The sequence below is a fragment of the Sus scrofa genome, chromosome 7, assembly GCF_000003025.6.
Source record: "Sus scrofa isolate TJ Tabasco breed Duroc chromosome 7, Sscrofa11.1, whole genome shotgun sequence".
Classification (NCBI taxonomy): Eukaryota; Metazoa; Chordata; class Mammalia; order Artiodactyla; family Suidae; genus Sus; species Sus scrofa.
The window spans coordinates 117,994,801-118,018,675 of record NC_010449.5 but is presented as its reverse complement, the minus strand read 5'-3'; the positions used below and the strand labels follow the sequence as shown (position 1 = coordinate 118,018,675).

The 23,875-nt window shown below is 40.0% G+C and overlaps 1 protein-coding gene across 7 annotated transcripts in view; it reads right to left on the bottom strand.

Annotated features, from left to right (window-relative positions):
- Window positions 1-23,875, bottom strand: part of VRK1 (vaccinia related kinase 1) — an 83,063-nt gene that overhangs the window by 7,316 nt on the left and 51,872 nt on the right. For 5 of the 7 annotated variants that reach the window (XM_021098129.1, XM_021098130.1, XM_021098128.1 and 2 more), the window contains 6 exon segments: window positions 22,398-22,506; window positions 22,189-22,281; window positions 19,987-20,119; window positions 19,069-19,189; window positions 18,569-18,627; window positions 14,307-14,485 (listed from right to left, as the gene is read on the bottom strand). In XM_021098129.1, the coding sequence (XP_020953788.1) occupies window positions 14,307-14,485; window positions 18,569-18,627; window positions 19,069-19,189; window positions 19,987-20,119; window positions 22,189-22,281; window positions 22,398-22,506 (694 nt within the window). 7 annotated transcript variants of the gene reach the window in all.

The following is a 23,875-nucleotide window of genomic DNA, read 5'->3' as shown; positions in this document are numbered from 1 at the left end:
TAGTGCATTCATCTTGTTTTCAAGCTTATTTAATAAAAAGGAGCTTTCTTAATCTCCGTGCAGGTAAATTACATAGGAATGAAAATCAGACAGTATTCAACCAACAAAAGAAACACCTGTGTTTTCAGCAGGATGCATTGGATAAATCACTGAATTTCAGTACTGCACACTTCAGCTGGGCATCTCTTGCCCAACTTTTCTGACAATGCATATTGTTTGGATAAAAGGGCCAATGGTCTACAAACTAAGACCAATTAACAGCAACAGCAACAACACCTCCAAGTGAAGAGTATCCAAGATGGTTGGTCATTTTGTAAGGCAGTAAGTAAAACTCCAAACAATCTGCTGCCAACATCTTTCTCCTGAAATCTCCAAACGCTTCATTTTGTCACTTGACAACATCTTAGGCTTTAGACACTGCATACTTTAGTTCTCTTTAAACAGAAAACGGCTTCACGAAATGTGCCAATCTCTGACTTTGTCACCTTCCATACCAGGTTTCGCAGGTGCCTTTATTTATAAATGAAATCAAAATATTGCACAACACGTAAGAATAACTCATAAACTTAGATAGAGTTTTCTTCTAATTCAGCATGGCTAAAGTATCTTTTAAAATTAGGTTTATTTCAAAGGCCATTAGCGTGTGTTTTCCACACTTGTATTTTTGAAGCACTCAGATATGCTAGGCTAAAACTTAATTAGAAGCTCTCAATTCCAATTTAGGAACAGAAATACAGATCAGCTAGATGCATCTGGACCAATAATTTACTAACAATCTAAACCCTGATTGGAAACCAGTTAGAGACGTAAAGCTGTTTTAATGGAAAAGAGAATAAAAGTCTTCAGAGACAAAACCAAAGACCAGTTCTTTGCATCCCGACACAAGTGGGAAAAGATCACCTCTAAATCGTCCATCTGAGGGAAGCCAATGAATGAGACTTACGGTGACGGCAAAGAAGATGAGGACTCGGGGCCGTTGCTGGGTGTTTTCCCCCTTCCCACAAGTTACCAATGTTTAATTACGGCCTGAGGTCTTTAAATGGTATTGCATGTGTATCAAAGACAAAGAACTCTAAACACAAACGTGAGACTGCGACAGGCAGTTAATCTTATTTTAGTTATTTAAGGCTACTTGAAATCATCATGCAAATGTATACACTTTACAAATTACTATTACATTCCTTAATAATAACCAAAAATAGAATACGTGTTATTCAGTTCTAACTAAAAAGACAGGACATATCTTCTATGATGGTAAAGCAAATACAGTATTTACAAAACCAGTGGATTTTAGTTCAAATTCACTGACTCAACAGAAAAAAACTGAGGCTGGGGGCAGAAGGCAGCTGGGGTCTGTCTGGTGTTTCTCAGCTGGTGGTGGCACACAGATGAGGACTCAGAGCTCCTGGGCCACAGGGCCACGCTGCTCACACGTGCCTTGCCAGCGTGAGTTTCCGGGTGTCTTTCACTTTACCACATCCTTCGTAAGGAGCGCACACGTCCGGCCACGCGCCTCGGCCAAGCCCGCATTCCCCCCCCCCACTCTGGACACGCACGCAGGGCGAGGACGGGGTCGTCCTCTCTGCTACTGCGAATTTCATATACACGTAAACACCCAGGGGTCTGCACCTGTTTAGCAACTCGGCAACGTCACCTCAAGCCCCTGAAAAAACTGTAATGTTTCCATGGATATTAAGGACTTACAGAAATGTTTGGAGGAAAAGCAGGAAAAGGTCAGACATAATTGGAAAGAGAAGAGATGAAAAGATTGGAAGTGGGTTAGGAAATGAGTGACTTAAATAAGAGACAGATGAATTTGAAGAATAGTCAAAAAAATTCTGTTAGAACATGTGAAAGTGATTCATTATTTTAAACAAGTTTCCATGGTAAAGGCTATGATAAAAATAACACACACTACAATTCCCTTCCAGGGTAACCCTGATTCTACCTAAACAGGAGTAGGAATCCCATCGTGTATCTTCTAAGCACCTGCTGTGTGCCTGACACTGTTACGGGCTTCATTCTCAGGTGAAAGACCAACACAAATCATTAAAGCAAAAGCGCTAATTCTAGCTTTTATAAAGACACACAAGTTGGAATTCCCATCGTGGCTCGGTGTAAACGAATCTGACTAGCATCCATGAGGACACAGGTGGATCCCTGGCCCCACTCAATGGGTTAAGGATCTGGCATTGCCGTGAGCTGTGGTGTAGGTCACAGATGCAATCAGATCTGGCATTGCTGTGGCTGTGGTGCAGGTCGGTGGCTACAGCTCTGATTCGACCCCTAGCCTGGGAACCTCCATATGCCATGGGCACGGCCATAAAAAGCCAAAAAAAAAAAGAAAAGAAAAATCCCACACGAGTTAAATTTCTAACACTGTTTGTATTTATGTAAGCTTTATAGGAAATCATTTTAGAGTTCTGTAAATGAGTCTTCTTGAGGAAGTGTCCCATGTACTCCCACATTCATGGAATTTCACTCTATGAAGTATCAAACCATCTGTAAATACAACACATGCATGAGTGCATGACTAAATCTTAATTTTGCTTTTTGTTTAAATTGAGATATCTCTCCTGTCCACACTTTTAGTTACCTATTCTGGAGGTAGGAAGAGAACATACAACGCAAGTGTTCTGTTAATTATTAACAGCTCTGGGGGTTTAGCCAAAAAAGCATGGTGAAATACATGACTAACAAAATCTGGAATATCTACGTCCTTCACTAGCTCAGGCTATCCCACTCTTATGCCATGAAAAATGAAGCATTTGCTGCAATTATTGGAAAATGGTGCACCAAGGATACGACTGACTCATATGTGCCAAAAAAATACCAGTGCGTTGTAGACTCTGTCAGAATAAGTAAATGAAAAAACCTGTATCAAGGTAGCAACCAGAATTGATTGCTTGCCCCATGGGTAATACATGTTTTAGCAAAAGCACTGCTTTCACAAAGAAGGTCATTTGTCTACTGGCTTATTTGCAGCACACGTGTGCCCCTTCTGAAGTGGGGTCTGCTGAGGAACTAGAACGAGCTGCTTTAGAGCCTTATCGTCACCCATCCTCCTAGAAAAGTCACTCAGCTACCGAGCACCAAAACAAGCTGAACCGTGATCACGTGGTCTTCAGGAGTACTACACGCCTGAGAACTTGTTCTCACTGAATTTTCGTGTAATCATGGCAAGGAGAGCCTGGAAAGGTCTCTCAATAGTGCTTCTGTTGAAAACAATAAATCCATCTTCCAAAGGCTGGCAACAACGGCCTTTCATGACTCTCCTATCATTCATCTCACAAGGACCACGGAACTCCAACCTGATCAAACTTGTAGTCACTTAACAACTGAGAAACACTTTCAGAGATTCCATAAACGAAAGTCTAAAGACTAACATGTCGGTGTACCGTCTTCTGCGTTGGAATTAGCATGACACCTCTTCATTCATGTCTTCCTCTGAGGCTTCCTGTGCCAATGATGTCAAAATCTTTAACAAAGTTACGGTATTTCAAGGGCAACTTATGAGAAGAGGCAAATGGGCAGCTAGGTAAATGCTTCCATTTTCTTTGTCTTTAATATTTTACACCTAAACTCGCTAGATTTTTAAGTGCCTTGAGCTTCTCTAAGGAAAAAAGCTATATAAATGCCTAATAACCATTAACAGTTGCATGGCCCTGGACAGGTCATCGAACCTCTTCTAAATTCCATGTTCATCACTGGTAAGCAGATGTATGTCGTATCGGTGCTATAAAGTGTACATAAAATAATGTGAAAGCACTGACAAACCACAGAGTACTGCATAAATGTTCAATGATAACCTCAAGTTTAAAAGGTTGATATCCTATTACCAATACCAAGCACCATCAAACCCCCAAGGTTATTTTCAAACTAAGAATTAAAGCATAAGACTCTGAAGCTATAAGAGTTAACTGCAAATTAAAGAGGTCAGTATTTATAAAGATGTATATCTCAATGAAAACCAAACCCTTTGTATGTACTGGTGGGGAATTAAATGATCTCAAGCCACACATGAACACGTTCCTTACAAAATAAACCAGGCTACATCAGAGTTCCTTTTCAACAGCAGATGCCTGACCTCCCCTCGGTAAAGACTATGTCCACAAAATACTTAATTCCTAAATATGCAAGTAGAAAACGGGGAACAAAGTATTCTGCACTCAGAGTCCTCTGCTGCGTCAACTACCTACGGCCCTTCAGCATCAATCAACAGCTGCAAGGGAAAAAGTTAACTTCAAACTCATTTTATTTATTTATTTATTTTTTGGTCTTTCTGTCTTTCCAAGGGCCACACCTGCGGCATATGGAGGTTCCCAGGCTAGGGGTCGAATCGGAGCTGTAGCCGCCAGGCTATGCCAGAGCCACAGCAACGCCAGATCCAAGCCACGTCTGTGACCTACACCACAGCTCACAGCAACGCTGGATCCTTAACCCACTGAGCGAGGCCAGGGATTGAACCCGAAACCTCACGGTTCCCAGTCGGATTGGTTAACCACTGAGCCATGACCGGAACTCCTGATTTATCTATTTTTAATATAAGTTATGGTGCTGCATTTGGAACCTTTATTTCAAAGTAATTACCATTCTGTATTTGTTGCAAAATCAACTATCACCAATTCTCCATCATTTACTAGTCAAAATAATCTATTTAAATACACAGAGTCATCCAGAGAATCTAAGGCGGTCTTCATTCACATTGGCCAATACAGCAACTGAACTTTTAAGGGTTTATGATTAGTTCAAAAGGGGTTAAAAGATTCAAATGAAAGCACTGTTATTTACTTGACATCAAGAGACCAGAAAGACTTGAGAAAATTTAAATAATCAGTGAATTAATAATAATATTGTAGTTAGCATTTATTGTTACATGTTTAGCACTGTTCTAAGCACTTTATAAATCTCATTTAATCCACACAAGACATGACTTAGATAGATAACATGATTATTTCCACAGAAAGACAGCTTAAAAATTCATCCCTAATTAAAAAGAAATTCATACAAATGTTTAATATATTTCCTAAAAACTAGTCATGACATCAAAGAAAAATGGAATCTTGGACTAATACTGTGTCCTTTGAGATCTAAGTTTTGAACGCATGTTATAAGCACATCTTTTTGTTATGCCAAAAAGTAAATTCCCCTGGGTACCATTCAAGACATTTATATGATGCCAAATTCCCTTAATAAAGATCAGAACATGGTACGTGCAAATAATTGCCTACATATACGAACTGGTCATGTGGCTGATAAGTGCTATTACCGAAAGTCTTTTAGACTTAAATGCCCAAGACCTGCTTTGTCTATTTGCAAAAGGGCTGTTTCTCACACAGAAGCCAGAATTCCACGATACACAAATTTTGGTTTGCCATGCGTCTCAACTATGTCTGCACAACACAATCACCCAGGAAGCCCTTTAAAAATCCTGAGGCCCAGGCCCACTCCTATAGTTTTCGATTTAATTGGCCTAGGTTGCAACCCAAACAGTGGGCTTTTAAAAGCTCCCAGGTGATTTTAGAATGTAGCCAGGGATGCTCCCCACCCTACCTTTCACCCGCATTAGAAGCACTTGAGGCGCTATGGGTACAGTACCCTCCCTCCCAGACCACAGTGGGGAAGCACAGATTCCTGACACCCAAAAAGCAAGCTGTCTGGCCCAAGCCATCTGGCCCATCCTCTGAAATTACAGAAAGCAAACATCTGTAATGAAAACTATATTAAACTAGCACATTAATAGGCATTCCAACTTCGGTGGAGGAAATGTACTATTAAAATTCATCAATCAACAAAAAATATGGATAGATTGGATTTCCTGCTGTGGTGTAGCAGGTTAAGGATCTGGCATTGCCGTAGCTGTGGTGTAAATCCCAGCTGCTGCTTAGATTCGATCTCTGGCCCAGGAACTTCCATATGCTGTGGACACAGCTGAAAAAGGAAGGAAAAAAAAAATGTATAGCAAAGATTGCCAAAATGTAAGCAAAATCAAAGAACCAAAAAAGAAAGGTTCTAAACTCAAACAGAAGAAGTAATCTCTTTCCCAAAGCAGTTAACAGGGAAAAATATTATAATTACCATCCCCTAAAAAATTTAAGAGGCTATCACATCAATCAAATAAGCTGATATAGAAATAAAATAACATCTCCTTTAAAATGTGACTGAAAAATAGAATAGATGAAACTAGTGAGCTAGAAAACAGCCCACAAATCTGCCCAGAACGGAGTCAAGGACAGAGAAAGAAAATCTGGTAGAAGAGCTAAGAGATACTAGATTGTTATATTCCCAGATTCGCAGAGTAGGAGTTCCCAAGAGAAAGAACAGTGACAGACGGAAATGAAAGACATAAAGGATAAATTTTTCAAGACTTAAAAGATGGGCATTAAATCTTATGGCAAAAAGGGCCCACCAACTACTGAGAAGGGTGAATGAGGTTTGCCAAACAAAAAACAAAACCTCCATACGCATCTATTCTTATTGTGGGGAAAGTACAGAATTCCAAGCATAAAGAAAAAAGCAGGAAGTTTCAGGAGTGAAAAGTATGTAAACCTGACAAGAAATAAAAACCAACAAAACTGGATGCTAGAAAGCAACAGAGCCATGTCTTCAAATGAAAAACTCTCCAGATGGCTAAATTACTCTTTAACTAGAGCAAAACACAGAAGCTTTGGGCTTCCCAGGATTCAAAAAGTTTACCATTCATAACCCTCTCGTAAGACGATGACTTGGGCATACTTTGAAAAGTGAACCTCAGAAGAAGATACGGACACAAGACAAAAGTGGTAACAACAACAACAACAAAATCAGACTCATTTTAACTCTAAAGAACTAATGATACACAGTCTACAAAACACAAAACACAAAGGGAACTAAACTCCCAGGTGACTGTAACAGGAGAGATGGTTCGTGAGGAGCTGAGAGGATAAAAGTAAGGCACACTTGGTTTATTCTTGGAGGGAAGGATGTAAACTCGAGTCAACCCTAAATGTTCACACACACAAACAAGTTAAAATGTGTTTAAATAAAAAATAAGGGTGGGACATTTGAGGGGTAATATTTTGCAACTTCCCTCCACCCAAAATCTGAAGAAATGAACCCAAATAACAATTGAGAAGATTTCAGCAGCACACAGTGGCAGAGCATCACAGCCTAACCTTTGCAGGGAGTCAGATGCTTGCAGGGGCAGCACGTGGTCTGGGCACCCCGGAACTGCACTGGGAAAAGACTGCGAGTGAACCTCAACCTGAAATTTTCACCAGTAACTTCCAATTTCTAAATTATAAGTAGGAAAATCGAAGAGAAGAACCAAAAGCCCCTTGAAAAGAGGAGCCCTTCCCTGCTCCACAGTAATCCATCAAAAGCAGGACCTGCCCTTCTGTTTCTTCCCTGGCTGGCTAGCAAGAAGCCTGAAGAAAGAGGGCAAAGTCATCAAAATTATTCAGGACGAATTATCTTCAACACTAAACAAGGATTTACCAAAATAGATGACAACAAAAAAGAAGTAAAATACAGAGTAAAGCCAGAGAGAAGAGATCCCCAATGAAGTCTCTCTTTCACTGTGGATTAACTAAAAATGCATTAACAGATCAATGGATTTCACCAAATTTTTATCTTTTCTGGCTAGGAAGAGAAGGGAGTCAACTACCGGGGAAAGACAGATAATCTGGCCTATAGGACCAGCTGAGCTGTGGCTCTCCAGCTCCTCCAGTGTGCACCTGTAGAGCAAAGAAAATAAATCAGCAATACCACACCCTCAAACCCAAACTATGTGGAAAATCATACCATAAGATAGGAAAGCCAAGGATTCACAAATACAATAACCTGGTAAGTCCAGATAAAGCCATCCCCATTCCATATTAATAAGATCAAGAGAAAAAGCATGCCAAGAAAGAACACTCAGGGGCAAAAAAAGAAAATGAAATAATCACTGCAGGCAAAAATAGCTGGAGACTCTATTCCGGAAGAAAACATAGTCCTCCTCTAAAAAAGAAAACCGTGTAAAAAGCATGGGAGGCTTAAAAAATGATTTAAAAACTGAGGAAAGGAGAAATGGCAATTGTTTAAAAAACAAGAGATAATAAGGAAACTTCATAGCTAACAGAACGATAATCATTATAGAACGTATACGTATACAAGAAACATCAAAAAACAGCAGAGAGAGCTGACAACTAAATGACATGAAGGAAAGCTGTGGGATACTCACAGAGGATAGAGAAGAAATAAACTAGGAATCAAACACTTAGACATGGAAGACGTGTCTAATCTCTACATAGAGACAACTACAAACATCACTGATATAAATGAAAGAACATCCAAATAAATACACGGGTATACCATACTCATAAAACAGCAAAGAATATTGTGAAGATGCAGTTTTTCCCAAAATGATGACCGACGCAATCTCAATCAAAATCCCAGAAGTATTCTTGTGGAAATGAGTAAGCTGATTCTAAAATTTACATGTAAAGTCAAAGGGCCCAAAATAGCAAAGACAATCTCAACTGGAGAACAAAATTGGAGGAGTTATACCAGCAAATACCATTATGAAGCTAGCTATTCAAACAGTGTGGCCCTGCCACAAATATAGATGTGCAGGCTACTGGCACAGAACACAGCATCCAGAAACAGACCCAAACGCATACCTACCTGAAAACCAGCTATATGCTCTGGGGATATTAAAGTCTTTTCAACAAATGGTTCAGATCAATGAGACAGCCACTGGGGGTGAGTAAACACTGACTCACACCATGCATGCAATTAAATTCTGTTAAGTCATAGACCCAAATGAAAAAGACAAAACTTCTTGACAGAAGTTTGTCTTCAGGATCTTGAGGGAGACGAAATTCCCCTGAAAGAGCACACACACAGCACTAGCCATAAGCAAAAAAACTGATAACTTAGGCTTCACTGTGAAGATGATAAAGGAAAAGATAAACTGCAGACTGTAAAAACTGTGTAATACATACACTGCATAAATACAAAGTACTTAACTCTGCAAATCAAAGGAAAGCAGAGACCTCAAGTTTTTAATGGACACGACTTGAAATACACCTTACCAAAAGAGGACAGTCAAGTCTGATGGTCGCATGAAAAGGTATTCAAAACCAACATTCCCAAGGAGATTCCATTTAAACTACAAAGAAATACTAGCAAACATTACCAAAACAGACAAAATTAAACAGAATGCAACAGCGAGTGCCAGTGAGCAACTGGAACTCTCCTAGAAGGCTGCTGGTGGGAGAGCAGAATGGGAAATGCAGGTGGCAGTATTTAATAAAGCTAAGCATATGTAAACCTTACACACCAGTCATTCTCCACGTATATACTCAACTTGAAATAATTACACGCCTTCCCCAAAAGAAATGGTAAGTGTTCTTAACAGCATTATTGCAATCACCAAAAACTGGAAACAAGGTAAACATCCATCAAAAGCAGAAGGGATCAATGAATTATGACACAGTCATATAATGGAGTACCATACAGGAACAAAGACAAAAAACAAAAAACTTCTGTTACATGCAGCAGAATGGAAATTCAAATACACAAACGAATGGAAGACCCAAATGTGTACAAAACGTATGGCGCTATTACGCATTTTTTAAACAGCAAAACTAATTTATGGTATTAGAAGTCAAAGTATTGGAGTTCCTACTGTGGCTCAGTAGCAATGAACCCGACTAGTATTATGAGGAAGTGGGTTTGATCCCTGGCCTCGCTCAGTAGGTTAAGGATCCAGTGTTGCCGTGACTGGTGTAGGCCGGCAGCTGCAGCTCTGCTTTAACCCCTAGCCTGGCAACTTCCGTATGCCGTGGGTGTGGCCCTAAAAAGACCAAAAAAAGAAGTCTCATGCCCCCCTCATTAGTCGTTCTTTTTTTTTTTTTTTTTCCTGTCTTTTTTTGCTATTTCTTGAGCCGCTCCCACGGCATATGGAGGTTCCCAGGCTAGGGCTCTAATTGGAGCTATAGCCACCAGCCTACCCCAGAGCCACAGCAACTCGGGATCCGAGCTGCATCTGCAACCTACACCACAGCTCACAGCAATGCTGGATCCTTAACCCACTGAGCAAGGGCAGGGAACGAACCCGCAACCTCATGGTTCCTAGTCAGATTCGTTAACCACTGCACCACGACGGGTACTCCTCATTAGTCATTCTTAATGAGGGGGGCATGAGAGAGGCTTCTGGGGTTCTTGCAGTGATCCATATCTTGATTTGAGTGATGTTTAAACGCGTATGTTCACTTTGTAAAGTTCAAATCCCACACTTGTGCACTTTTCTGTACACGTTATTATCTCACTTTAAAAAGATACCTGACAAAGTCCAACCAATTAAGACAAGACTCCAAATAAAGAACTCAATAATGGGGTACCTAGGAAAAGGAACGGTTAGTAAACACTGAATTCACTTAAACACAGAACTATGGCTAAACCATCACTAGAAAACACAAAGAAATGTATCAGTTGCAACAATCTAAATTTGCGAAATTAAAAGTTTCTCTCGATTATTCTATTACACAAAAAGCGTCAGACAGATCTTCCCCAAATTTAGATGGTATATTTGGGGCGATCTGACTTAAACATTACGAAACGTTAATGTAAATTTAATACTGCATGAGGAGTGATCACCTCAAAGAGACAGAAGTTGTCCAGCAGAGCAGATGCAGGCCACTGATTTGCGCCGGAAGGGCTTTCTTTGCTCAGGCTCAACACTTTGTACCACGTTCTAGGCTGAAGGCCAGCAGGACTTATTTATTATTTATTTAACAGCGGTTAAGGATTTTTTTCAGAGAAACTCTGGCAGGCCAACTAGCATAATGCAACTTAATAAAACAAAAGGTAGAAGATGGAAAGAAGGGTATGTGTACATCATTCATAGGGGGTCTGAAAATAGAAAAATAAAGTGCAAATGGCAGGGCCATGCTCTAGACTTACTCAGTGAGCCTCCAGGGGTGAGGACCAAGAGAGTCTAACCAACAGCCCTTCTGTTGGCTTGGGTAAGCGGCTTAATCAAAACCTTATAAGGAAATAGCTAATGGAGGTACTAATGTCCTTTCAACTTGCTCAGTTCTTTCTAGTAAATTAAGCTGTTCTTAACCCAGATGGGATAGGGAGAAATTCTTTAAGGATGGAACTACACATTATTGATCTCTGTAGCCACCCGAGGGACCTCGCCCAGACCAGGTTCATAAATTACACTTTATACGTAATTGTCAAGTGTTGATTTAAGGGTACACACTGGGTCCAATAACTGTCGGAACTATACCACCAGACTCTAAGTGTCTAGTTCTAATCAGCAATGAAAATCTTTGGCTGCCATGCTTTTTAAGATTGATATTGAGTATCTTTCTACTTCAGCATTGTGTCATCCCCAAATTCTATGCTTTCAATAATGCTCTTAGGTTACTGAGACTAAAAACATTTCCAAGTGAATAAATTTATATTTCACTGTTGTTTCCAAATTTACTGTACCATAGTCAAGCACAGCTATTAAAAAAAAAAAAAAAAAAAAAAGAGGATAGAAACCTTGCTTTGTTCCACTGTTGATCAATTCTCACAGGTTTGTTTTTTTTTACCATAATGGGTATCGCTCAGGAATTAAAGGAGAATATATACTGAACTGATTAAACTTACCCCTTCAGAGATTTGAGTCTCCCAAATACAAAGAACATACACTTGTTTTTTAAAGTTTAAAAAAAATTGGAGTTCCTGTTGTGGCACAGCAGAAACGAATCTGACTAGGCGTCAGGAGGCTGTGGGTTCCATCTCTGGCCCCACTCAGTGGGTTAAGGATCCAGCATTACCGTGAGCTGTGGTATAGGCTGGCAGCTGTAGCTCCAATTAGACCCCTAGCCTGGGAACCTCCATATGCTGCCGGTGTAGCCCTAAAAAGCCAAAAAAAAAAAAAAAAAATTAAAAGTTTTAAAAAATTATGGCAAAGGAAAAGGAGGAGCAAATATGCAATTTTAAGGATGAATACAGTTTTTCTACAATGAAGCATTTTATTCAGCTCTGAACTTCCTTGTAACCAGAGCAAAAAAAGACATCTTGATCGTACACCCCTTCCTAAAAAAGAGATAGAACACTAATTTTCCAAAGACAAAAGCTTTTCCCTGTTGGGAGCTTTTCAGTCAGTGCAGTTCTACTTTTACCTGTTTCAGACATGGGGTATTTACAATTAATTTGAAGAAAATGTTCTGAGGCTTAAAAAAAAAAAAAAAAAAAGAAAGAAAGAAACACCCAAAAAGCAAAACCTGCTCTGGGCCAACTCTCTTTCACTTTACAAACAAGAAGACAAAGGCCAATGAGATTAACACGTCACCTACAGTTATATGGCTAGCAAGCCACTTCATCTCATCTAATTGTAACCTTTATTAATTTCTTTTTAATATAAAAACAGTCCTGTGTCAGCTCTGAGGGGAAATAAAGCAGTAAAGGAATGAAGGAAATCTAATAGTTTAACTTTTTATCCACCCCCAACCCCCAATGAAGCTTTATACATGTAGGGGATGATCCAACAAGAAATTTCCAGCTTTCTGAGCTACCCAAGGACACAAGAGAATTATAAGGTCACAGATGTTAGCTCTGCAGCAGATTGACCTATTCAGCTGTAAAGTCAGCCAACCTGCAGAAACCAAATTTTCTCTAGCTTGTACATCCAAACAACAGTGATTTGCAAAGGAAAGGGGAATGGCACAGGACAAGCTCTTCCTGCAACAGGGATCTCTACTTTTCAATCAACAAAACTGTAGAGAAAAACACTACAGAAGCCAGCTATAAATATTAATGTACAGAAATCTGTCCTGAGCGAGAAGATGCAAGCTGTATGTTTATACACGTATGCAAACTCTAAGTTTACCACCTTACTGAAAAACTGCACTCAGCCTTCCATGTATCCTCTCCACTTAAAACCGGATGTGGCCTTGGGCCTAGCTGTTGACCACAAAGATGGAACAGATACAATAAAGACAAAACTTAAGAAAGCAAAAAGATGTATATGCAGATGCGTATGTATAATTTCAGGTTCTGTGATGAAATCACCAAAAGACCTACTATTAGCCAAAAGAGTCAAATTCATGATCCAATTTCAAAATTCCTATCTCCTTTATAAGTTAAAAATAATTAAGAAAATCTTTTGGAGTTCCCGTCGTGGCTCAGTAGTTAACAAACCCAACTAGTATCCATGAGGACATGGGTTCGATCCCTGGTCTCGCTCAGTGGCTTAAGGATCCGGCATTGCCATGAGCTGTGGTGTAGGCTACAGATGCAGCTCGGATCCCGCACTGGTGTGGCTGTGGCGTAGGCTGGCAGCTGTACCTCTGATAGCTCTGATTTGAGCCCTAGCCTGGGAACTTCCAAAAAAAAAAAAGAAAGAAAGAAAAAAGAAAATCTTTTAATATGCTGCTTATTTTAAAAAGAGAAAATTTGCTTTTAACACTTTTTTCTCATAGTTTGGAATATGAGATTTCCAAAGGAATCTACCAGAATTTACAGAGTTAATAACAATTATGACAGTCAATAATACAAAAAAAAATTTCTTCTACCAGTAGCTTTCCTTTTCCATCTAAAAGCAGCTAACACATTTTACTAAATACTTTCAGATGATAAAGGTAATCAGTAAGTTGATCAACAGTTATCAAAAATAACCAGTAAGTTAATGTATACCTGTAAAATCTAAATTTCCAAATGATATCAGGAATTATTTGCATGTGTGCACAATACTTCTACCCTAAAATGTAGTAACATTTCTTTCCAAAAAATTAATTCCCTTATACGCAGATACAGAGCTTTACATAAGGACATCTGCGTAAAGAGCAAAACCGTGTTCAGAAGGAAAACATACCACATCAACAAACAAGGAAACTTGCAAATGTAATTTTCAAATGGTAATTTTGCAAATACCAGTTTTCACATGGTAAATACTCGGAGGACACCAACGAATGAGGCAAGAGTGAAAGACAAGATCAGACCCTGAGAGCTGACTTGGGAGGAAAGAACACACAGGCTATAAATCAGTGCCCCATTCAAATCCCTCTGCCGCACACTAGCATTCCAAGTTAGAATCTTTTTAGGAATTTCCTAACTTGCTACCGGACATAAGAAATATACAAATAATCATTTTTCTACAGCCCTCTACATATGTTTCTGTATCATAAAGAGTTTGCCTTTACACAATGATGATAAATATTTAATTGCAAAGCAATCTGTTATTCTTTTCTTTATCGCAACACTGGTTTACTGGCCTGAAATTAGCATTTGTTGCAGTTATCATCCAAGGAAGCCCAAAGGAAAATTCAATAAACAAAACTCACCTTTGCTACTGTTTTTCCTTTCACATCTCCATTCTCCACAGCGCCCAGGTCCAGCTTGCCATCATCCTTACTTCCTATGGCTTTCAGTCCTTGCAAAAGAATCTCTCGTAACTTTTGATAAAGAGGTTTCTCAGCATAATCCAGTAATTTCACTGTTTCCATGTACTTAGCAATTTCATCTAAAAGTATAACACAATTACCTTATAATTTATCATAAACACAACATACCTATTTCTTCTAAGAAAATGACACATGGTTATTATAAAATTAGAATGAAATGTACATCTTATTTGTTTTCTTCTGGCTGCACCTGCGGCATATGGAAGTTCCCAGGCCAGGAACCGAATCCCAGCCACCACTAGATCTATGCCACAGCTGCGGCAATGCCTGATCCTTAACATGCTACACAGGGAACTAACTCCTGTGTATCTTGTTAAATACCTTTTTTTCATTTTTTCCAATGGAAAGTATGCTTTTGAATTTAGGAATCGTCAGATAAGTCAAATTAAAAACTATTTTGAGATAAGATTAAAAAGCATTTTTTTAATTGTGAGAGACAGTAAGATAGAAGACGTGCTTAAAATTTAAATAGATATAAAAATAGTTGCTATAGTTTTAAAGCTCTTTTTTAAAAAAAGGCCTAGAATGAAGATTATGAAGTAAAATGTGCTTCAGTACAATAAATAGCACAGCCAGCATTTTTCTGCCACAGAAGCCATTAGTTCTTTCTAAAGAAGTAGGTGTATTCTTTGTGCAAACGAGAAAGAAAACATGAAAAACCATTTGAAAAAAAGAAAAAGAGGTAAGGTTTGGTTTTCCCATGAAAGAGAAAAACCGACTTCTAAATGATAAAAGGTTTCCTGCACACTGAGGTAGAACCAAACCCATAAAAAGAAACCTTACTGGTCAAGATCAACACTTCAACATCCACCTAAAAATTCACCTTTAGGCTAATGACTCAGACCTTACCCCTGGCCTGGCCATTCTACTGACCTCCAGACTTTTTTTTTTGTCTTTTTGTCTTTTTAGGGCCTCAGCCACAGCATATGGAGCTTCCCAGGCTAGGGCTCTAATCAGAGCTGTAGATGCTGGCCGACGCCAGAGCCATAGCAACACGGGATCCAAGCCACGTCTGCGACCTACACCACAGCTCACGGCAATGCTGGATCCTTAACCCACTGAGCGAGGCCAGGGATCGAACCCGCAACCTCATGGTTCCTAGTAGGATTCATTAACCACTGAGCCACAACAGAACGCCCCATACTGACCTCTAGACTTTTATATCCACTGATTTCCACAGACTCATATGCTGGCTCCATGACTGACATCTCAAATCCCAACAACTGCAAATCCAAATTCTTGACCAAGCCCTAAACCTATTCCCCTTGCGGGTTTCCCTCTCTTGGTTACTAAAAAGTCCATCCTTCTATTTCCTCAAGCCAAGAGTCCTCTTCCGATGCCCCACATCCAGTAAGTCAAGAGGTCTTCCCAATGCTTCATATGTACCTGCACTCATCCATTCAGAAATTCATTAGGCACATGCCAGCCAGGATTCTAAATAAGAAAAAGAAATAAGAATCCTCCCTTCAGTTTTCTTAATCTGATGAAGAGGATCTACAGGAAACCTAAAGTAAACATCACCAAGTCTCATAAAGTACTGAAAACTTTCCTTCTGAGAGAAGAAAATGGCAAGGAAGTCCACTTGCACCACTTCTGTTCCACACGAATGTCCCAGATGCTTATAGCCAGTACAGTGAGGCAGGAAAGAAACAGCAGCATCGAGAGTGGAAGGGAAGCCGTGAGACAGTTTATGCACTAACATGACAGTGTCCATAAAACATCCTCAGGAATTCACAAAAAATTTCTGGAACCAGCATGTAAATTTAATAAGGTCACAGGACGTAAGATAAATATTTTAAAATCTACTCCTGTGTACTAGTAACAAGCAATTGGAAAAATAAATTTTAATAAAATATATCACTAACAATAGCACCAAAAACATCAAATACCTGGTGACAAATAATAATGAGAGACGGGCAAGATTAAACTATAAAACGCAAGTGAGAGAAACTGAGACCTAATGAAAGGAGGATATAAAGCACTGATAGTACAAAGATGCCAATGCTCCCCAGTCGGTCCACGGTCAAGGCCATCCCACCCGAAATTCCAGCAGACTGGAGGAGGCATGTGTGTGGAACGGACAGGGTGATTTTAAAACATACAGATATAAAAGGATCAAGCAGGACAGCAATGTCAAGTTTAAAGAAGAAACAACGCTAGAGGACTTAAACTGCCAGGTATCAAGACTGAAGATAAACCTATAGTAATTAAGACTGCGGCCCAAGAAGAGACAAAAAAATCAGTGAAAGAGAAGAGCCCAGAAACAGACCCATGTCTCACTTATCCCAAAGGTGGCATCACAGGAAAGGCTAGTCTTCAAGAAAGGCTGCTGTTAACTCTGTTAACTATGAAGCGGGTAGATGTGTTAATTATGTTGACCTTGGTAATCATTCTACAACGTATATGTAGAGGCAGACCTGGAGATACCACAGGTTTAGTTCTAGGCCACCACAAAAACAGCGAGTACCACAATAAATCAAGTCACGTTAATTTTTTGGCTCCCCAGTGCATATAAAAGTTACGTTTACCCTACATTCTAGTCTATTAAATGTGTAATAGCATGATATCTAAAAAACATATGTGCCCTAATTAAAAAATACTTTATTGCTAAAAAATGCCCACAATCATCTGAGACTTCAGGAGCCATCATCTTTTCGTAACAGTATGACATCAGAGGTCACCGACAACAGATCACCATGACAAATATTATATTAAGGAAAAAGTCTGCATTACCAAAATGTGACAGAGACATGGAGTGAGCAATGCTGTTGGAAAAACGGCACCAAAAGACTTGCTCGAAGCATGGTTGCCACAGACCTTCAATTTGTAAAAAATGCGATATCTGCAAAGTGCAATAAAGCGAATCGCAATAAAGTGAGATACGCCTAAGATCAAAGCATCACATTACACAATTACATTTGTCAATTATTCCTCAATTAACATAAAAAATAAATAAAAACATCCAAAAAATGTACCAATGAGAATGAACTTCACAAATGCAATACTAGTAAAAGAGAAAGGACTTCAGCAGAAGTAGAACGTTTAAATCCCTGCCCTCAGGAGATGACCTTTTTGTTCACTCTGTGATTCCATTTCTACAAAGTTCAAAAACAAATCCCTGGTTAGGTTAGCGATTCACTGGGCCAGAAGGAGGGGCTTGTGCCTGGCAGCGGGGACTCAGGGGTGATTTTGAAAAGCCCGTGACATCCCCTTTCTTGATGTCGTTGGTAGCTGCAGTTTTAAATGGCACAAGGTCTGGGCAGACCTCCCTGAAAAGGAGACCCTTGAGCAAAGGCTTGAGCAGACTCTAAGTTCATCCAAGCTGCCCACACTCACACCTGCACTGCTACGTCCCTTGCTTGGATTATTGCAGTGGCCTCCTAACCAGCTTCTGCTCACACCCAGCCTTGCCTCCTTAGCAGTCAATCTGCAAAACTGGAGAGAGTTCCCTTAAAGACAAACACTCCTTGTCCCTCTTCTCCAGACCTTACACACTCTTGCTCAAAGTAAAAGCCAAAGCCCCATGACGCTTAAAAGCAGGCATTTCTCAGACATCAGGCTCTTACCCTGGTTGCCTGGAAACACTCTTCCCAAACCTCCCAGAGCTCGCTCCCTACCCGCTTCCTACAACCACTCGAAGGGCGCCTCCTCTGTAAGGCCGCCCCGGCCGCCCTACTTACACTTCCAACCTGTCTCCCCGCTTCACTCCTCGCCCCTTCCCCACACCCCCCAACTCCCTGCTTTCCTCTTTTCCCCACCATACTAACCATGCAACGCGCTGTGTGCGGTACTCATCTGTTTGCTCTCCACCTTTCTCAGCTGGAGCATTTCGCATCATGAGGACAGGAATTTTTATTTATTTTAACTGGTGTACCCCCCAGTGCCTGTAACGCTCCTTGGCACCCAATAAAGCCTCAAGTTAAAAAACAGTTGAATCAATGACTGCAGTGTGCTTCCTTTACCGAAAGCCCTGAATCCACCTGTGCAAGGGACGTGCCTGTTCAGGAGCGCAGGCCCCAGAGCAATGCCTACACTCAACAGTTCCTGAGCTCCGACGTTACGGAGCGTCCATGGACCTCGTGACTTTTTTTTTCCTCCCAGAAAACAAAATCTTTATAAACATTTAAGAAGGCTTTTCTTACCTGGCTTGTTTTTCTCAGGAAAACATTTGTCCATCAAACCTGCAATATTTTCTCTGTATCTGTTAAAAATTAAAGAATGAGTCATTGTCTGAAGCTCGCTGCCATGGACTGTCATCAATACTTAATTACGGTAAACAGCACATTAGGCAGCAGTGTGCTACATCCTCAATATGCTTACAGAGATTCTGCGAAAGTAAACTGAACAAAAAGCCAAGGAATCCTGTTGTTTAACAAGTACTTTCTTATTTCTACGCTAGTATCAGAGGAAACTACAGTCCTTGTCAAGAAGTTCTACTAGGGAGTTCCCTGGTGGTCTCGTGGTTAGGATTCGGCACTTTCACTGCTGCAGCCTGGGTTCAATCCCCGGTCTGGGAACCGAGATCCCACATCAAGCTGCTGCATGCCACGGTCAAAAAATTACAGAAATAAAAACAAAGAAGTTCCAACCAAACATCTGCTTTACCATGGTTTTGCCCAAAATAATTTAAGTTTTCCTTTACCTAATTTTGGAATCTCTAACATAGTTAGGATCTTTCAAATTATCCTCCCAAGGAAGATGGCCACTAAGCCACTGGACCATGCAATAACCAAGGATTTCCAAATCACCGCGTCGTGATGGGGCTACAAACACAAAAGAAGCAGATTAAGCACACTGAAACAACATTTCAGGTGGAATTTCAGGTGTATCTAAAGCTCTAAGATAAAACAGCCAACTCCACAGTCTTGTTTTTCATCATAAAATCTTGACTCTATTTTGAAAAAAACACTGCGTATTGGGCAGTATAAAAGAAATAATTTACCTCCATCTAATAAGCTGCTTTTAAAACCCAAATTGGCAAGCCCTACAGTTTCAAACTGATACTGTTAGTCTAGGAAATAAATTATAAAATGATGACACATTTAATCCTGCCCTTAGAAAATGCGAAGATATTAAAAATGCTATAAGCTGTTATAGAGGACCAGAGAACCGGAGGTTTCAGCTCCTCCACGGTGTTGGGCATAGGGAAAAAACAAAAACAAAAAAGACTGCTGAGAAAACAGGCTAACTTAATAGGTGACGAAATAAAAGTCCACCTGCCACAAAGTTGTAACTCCATAAGCAACTTAGAGACTTTAGGGGAAAAAACCCGACGATCCACTTGAGCTTAAAAAAAAAGCAAAAGAAGTCCTCCTGCGGCTGATGGAACCACCTTCACTCCCGAAGCCTTGGCGATCTTCATGGGGGCAGGAAGGCGGGGAGAGAACACACGTGGCCCGGCCACACCCCACAGGGGCCCAGGCTCTCCCTTCTCCCCTACCCTGCCTCCTCAGCTCTGATTTAGTTCCCTCCTTATTTACGGGTGCAGAAGGAAGACCCCTGGCAGGAACTCAGCTGGAAACGTCAGCGCGTGTCCCCCGTTCAGGGGCAGTTGACGTACCCACACCGTTGTGCGCGTCGATGCTGGTGAACTCAATGGTGCCATCGTGACATCTTTTGGGGTCTTCTTTGTATTCTTTATGAATTCCTTCTGGGCAGTAGCGATAAGCAAGGCCATAGTCTACCAAGTACACCTATAAATGGCCAAGCACCGAGACAAATTAGGGCCAGACTGACAGCACATGGCCTCCTTTAAAGCCCAGAGACAAAACGCTGTCCTTGAGGGTCGACGCATCCCCGAGGCCGTACCGCAGCACCCAAACAGCCACGGCGAATGCTTATTCTGAAAAAGACTTTTTACTGAAAGAAAAACGTTAAATGACCATGTAGCTATAGTGCAGGTAATATCACCTGCCTTTGTTAGACAAGAATGTGTTTTCCTTGTTAAGTAATCCTGCCTCCTCAATTTGAGCAAGGATCAGAAATCCTACATTTTTTCTTACAGCATCGAAAACAAAACCGAGCACAGCGTAAACCATCAACACTTGCTGCCACCCAAGTGCCACATACCGAGAGCAAGGCTGCTAACTCAGGTAACCTGTGGTCTATGAGTTACCCCTCTCCTTCTTCACTTACACAATAATCAATTCACTCCATAAAAATATTTCATAGATTATAATAATGACCTGAAGAAGTTTTAAATGAGGCTCTTAGCTACACTTAAATATTATATATTAAAGTCAAGTCTTCATAATTAAAACTGAATTTTAATATTACCTATACATGTATCTACGGGCACGTACGTGTGCGTCTGATTAGCATACAAAGCTAATAAACTTGGCTCTCCTCTATTCCAGAGCTACACACTCTGTCTCCAATTCCGGTAACTGTCTCACAGATGTATGCATCTGGTCACAGGAGGGAACTGAAGTAAAAATATGGGGATGGATCTGGCACATTCATCTAACACTAGAAAAATAAGCCCATCCAAAACATATGCCCAAAGGGTAACAGAGCTGCAAAAATATTTCCATCTAAACAAAGGCCGTGTGTTTTAGTCAAGTGCAAATGGAAATAAATCGTATTTTTATTTATTACACACATCCAGTCTACTTCAATTAATGGAATCCTTATTGTTTAGGTTCTTAGCTTTGCTTTGTTTGCTCGCTTATTTTTAACCTAAACGCGTCTAAAAATTGTCTGGAAATTCTGTGACTGCCATTAGGATTTCTCCATTAGTCTGCTCGAGTACGGCAACTTTCTTCAGTTGTACGAATACAGACCCCTTACAGCCGCTGTAACAGAGACGCGGAGGGGAGGCTAACTTGTGAGATGACAGGAAAAGAAAGGGGAGCCAAAGGAAAAAGGTAAAAGGAAGCAAGAGGAAGTCCAAAAAAGACAGGCTTGAGAAAAAAGAAGAAGAAAGTACAGCGTATTGACACAAGCACACTTAAAATGCTTAAAAATGCCTTTCTCATACAAGGTCAAGTAAGACGTGAAAATACACATGAATTGGACTAAGTACAGAGGCCCAACGAGGAGTGCCAACTAAACCTTACTTTTATCAACATCACAGAATCAACTTCAAGAAAATTATAAATCCCTCTATTCCAACTAAATTGATCCGAATAAAGGCATAACAACATTCGCTTTTCTCCTTTCCTGAAAAAGAGAAAGTCACATTCACAATAGTATAAATCAACTATACTTTAATAAAAAAAATTTTTAAATAAAAAAAGAGAAAATTACAAAGTGAATGTAATAAACTTTAAAAATGCACATCTGAATTCCAAACCCTATGGGTATACAAATTTAGAAAGCTAAGATATTTCTGTAAACCAAATGATTTGAATAATCAACATGCTAAAGACCAAATTTTCCAAGTAACAGAACACTTACATTTGATGGATTTCTTGAACAAAGGAAATTTTAAAAATGACAAAGCAGACAGGCAAACATAATTCATTGGTGCACTATATAATTTTAAGCTTCCACCCCCAAATAGCTATTTGAAATTCATTTTGTATCACAAGTACTTCTTCTGAATATTATTTAGGGCAAAATAGCCAACTTGATAAAGTGCCAACAAACTGCATCAAAAATGTAGAATGTTAACTAGATAAAAGTGTCAAGAAGAAATATTATTATTACCATATCTACTTCAAAAAGTAAAAACTTCTGCCTGGGTTCAAAAGTTCACAGCCACCCTATTTGTTTTCAAACAACAGGTTTTAAATAGCAGAAATTAAAGTTGCAGAGTTACCTGGTCAGGATTCTTATAGCTGAGCAGAAGATTTGAGGCCTTGATATCGCCGTGTACATACTCGTGCTCGTGAATATATTCCAGGATATCCAGCTGCGAAAGCATCATATAGAATAAATTAATGCAGTACCTGACACCAACCAGCAGAGGACCGAGCTTCAACACAACCAACTTTTACTGGATTAAACAGAAGAATGCAGCTCACATACAATTCTTAAGCTTAGCTGCAAGACCGTTTTCCGGGAAAACCTTTTGGCATTTGCTTCATATATTTTCTGAAGGTCACTCCCAAAGCGATCCATTATCATAAATCTGTAACTAAAGACAAACAAAGTCAATGAACAAAATGTAACTCAGGAAAACACACTTTGCAATGAGTACTCTCCTTTCAAAATAATGTTTTAAAAGAACCGTTCAGTAAGAAAGTTAGAAAGAAAGAAAAGATCAGGAAAGACAACACTTGAAACAGGTTTTCCCAACTGGAAATCTCAGAGAGCTTTCCTGCCCTGACTCTGACGTTAGGGACCCCAGGGTTTCAGCAAGTTACACGAGACTACACTCAATGTAAGAAAACACCCACTGAGCGAACACATCAGATCAGTTCACGGTAACGATGAAATAGTCTGAGTAAGACCGATATCCCTGATTTTTGTCAGAGTGCAAGTTAATTTATGTTTCAGAATATTAGCTTCCTGCCTTTGACGGTTCTTCTCTATTTTTAAGGTACATTTTCGCAGTATTAACATTCTGCTAAAATCAAGACTGTCAAGAGATTCTGTAACGAGAGCTAAATGCAATAAAACTGCTTAAATGGTGTGAAAGAACTGTATATTAAGTACTCAACAGACAAGATTTCGGGAACAATAAATGTCCTGGAAGAAAGGGAAGATTGCTGGTTTTGCCGCAAACCAACTCTGCCACTTTGGCCAAGTCACATCTCTTTGGGCTCCAATGTTCCCAGGCACCAAACGAGGGAGCAGGCCTCATGCCTTCCAAGGCCTTTTCCAGCACCCACATTCTAAGAGTCAACATCCACACGTTATATTCCAGTGTGTACCGAAAAGCATCACCAAGTTGCCGTAACAGGGTTCGTCTTTTGCTCTGAGGACCACTTTTATCTCTATAGTTTTCCAGATTCTTAGCTGTCTGGTTCCAGCATTCTATCAATCAATGAAAACCAAGACCACACTCAAAATGTATCCAGACATCATCATAACAGCACAGCTTGGTGTGATCACAGCACCAGTCTAAGCACCTCAGATGGATTTGTGCATCTAAACCTCACATCACCCTTGGGAGGGCAGTGATCCTATGAACCCCAGTTCACAGCAGAAGCAACTGATCATTAGGAATTGGTCCTCTAGGAAGTGGAACCATGCTTTTGACCACCACATTAAATATAAATGATCAATAAACACAAGTACGATGCAGAAACCCCATTTATGTGTTTTAGGCTAAGATAAAAAACACAATATGACAAGTTTGATAGAGAAGGAAGAGTGAACATTAAAAGACAACATGCCAAATAAAAAGTTCAAGATTTTACTTATTCTTGAACTGGAAGAGAATTAGAGATCATCTTTCTAAACATCTTTTGATAAAATTAATGCCTACAGAGGTCAAGTGATTTGTCCAGAGTCATATAATTAGTGGCAACATGTGTTAACTCACGTAAGATTTTCAGCAC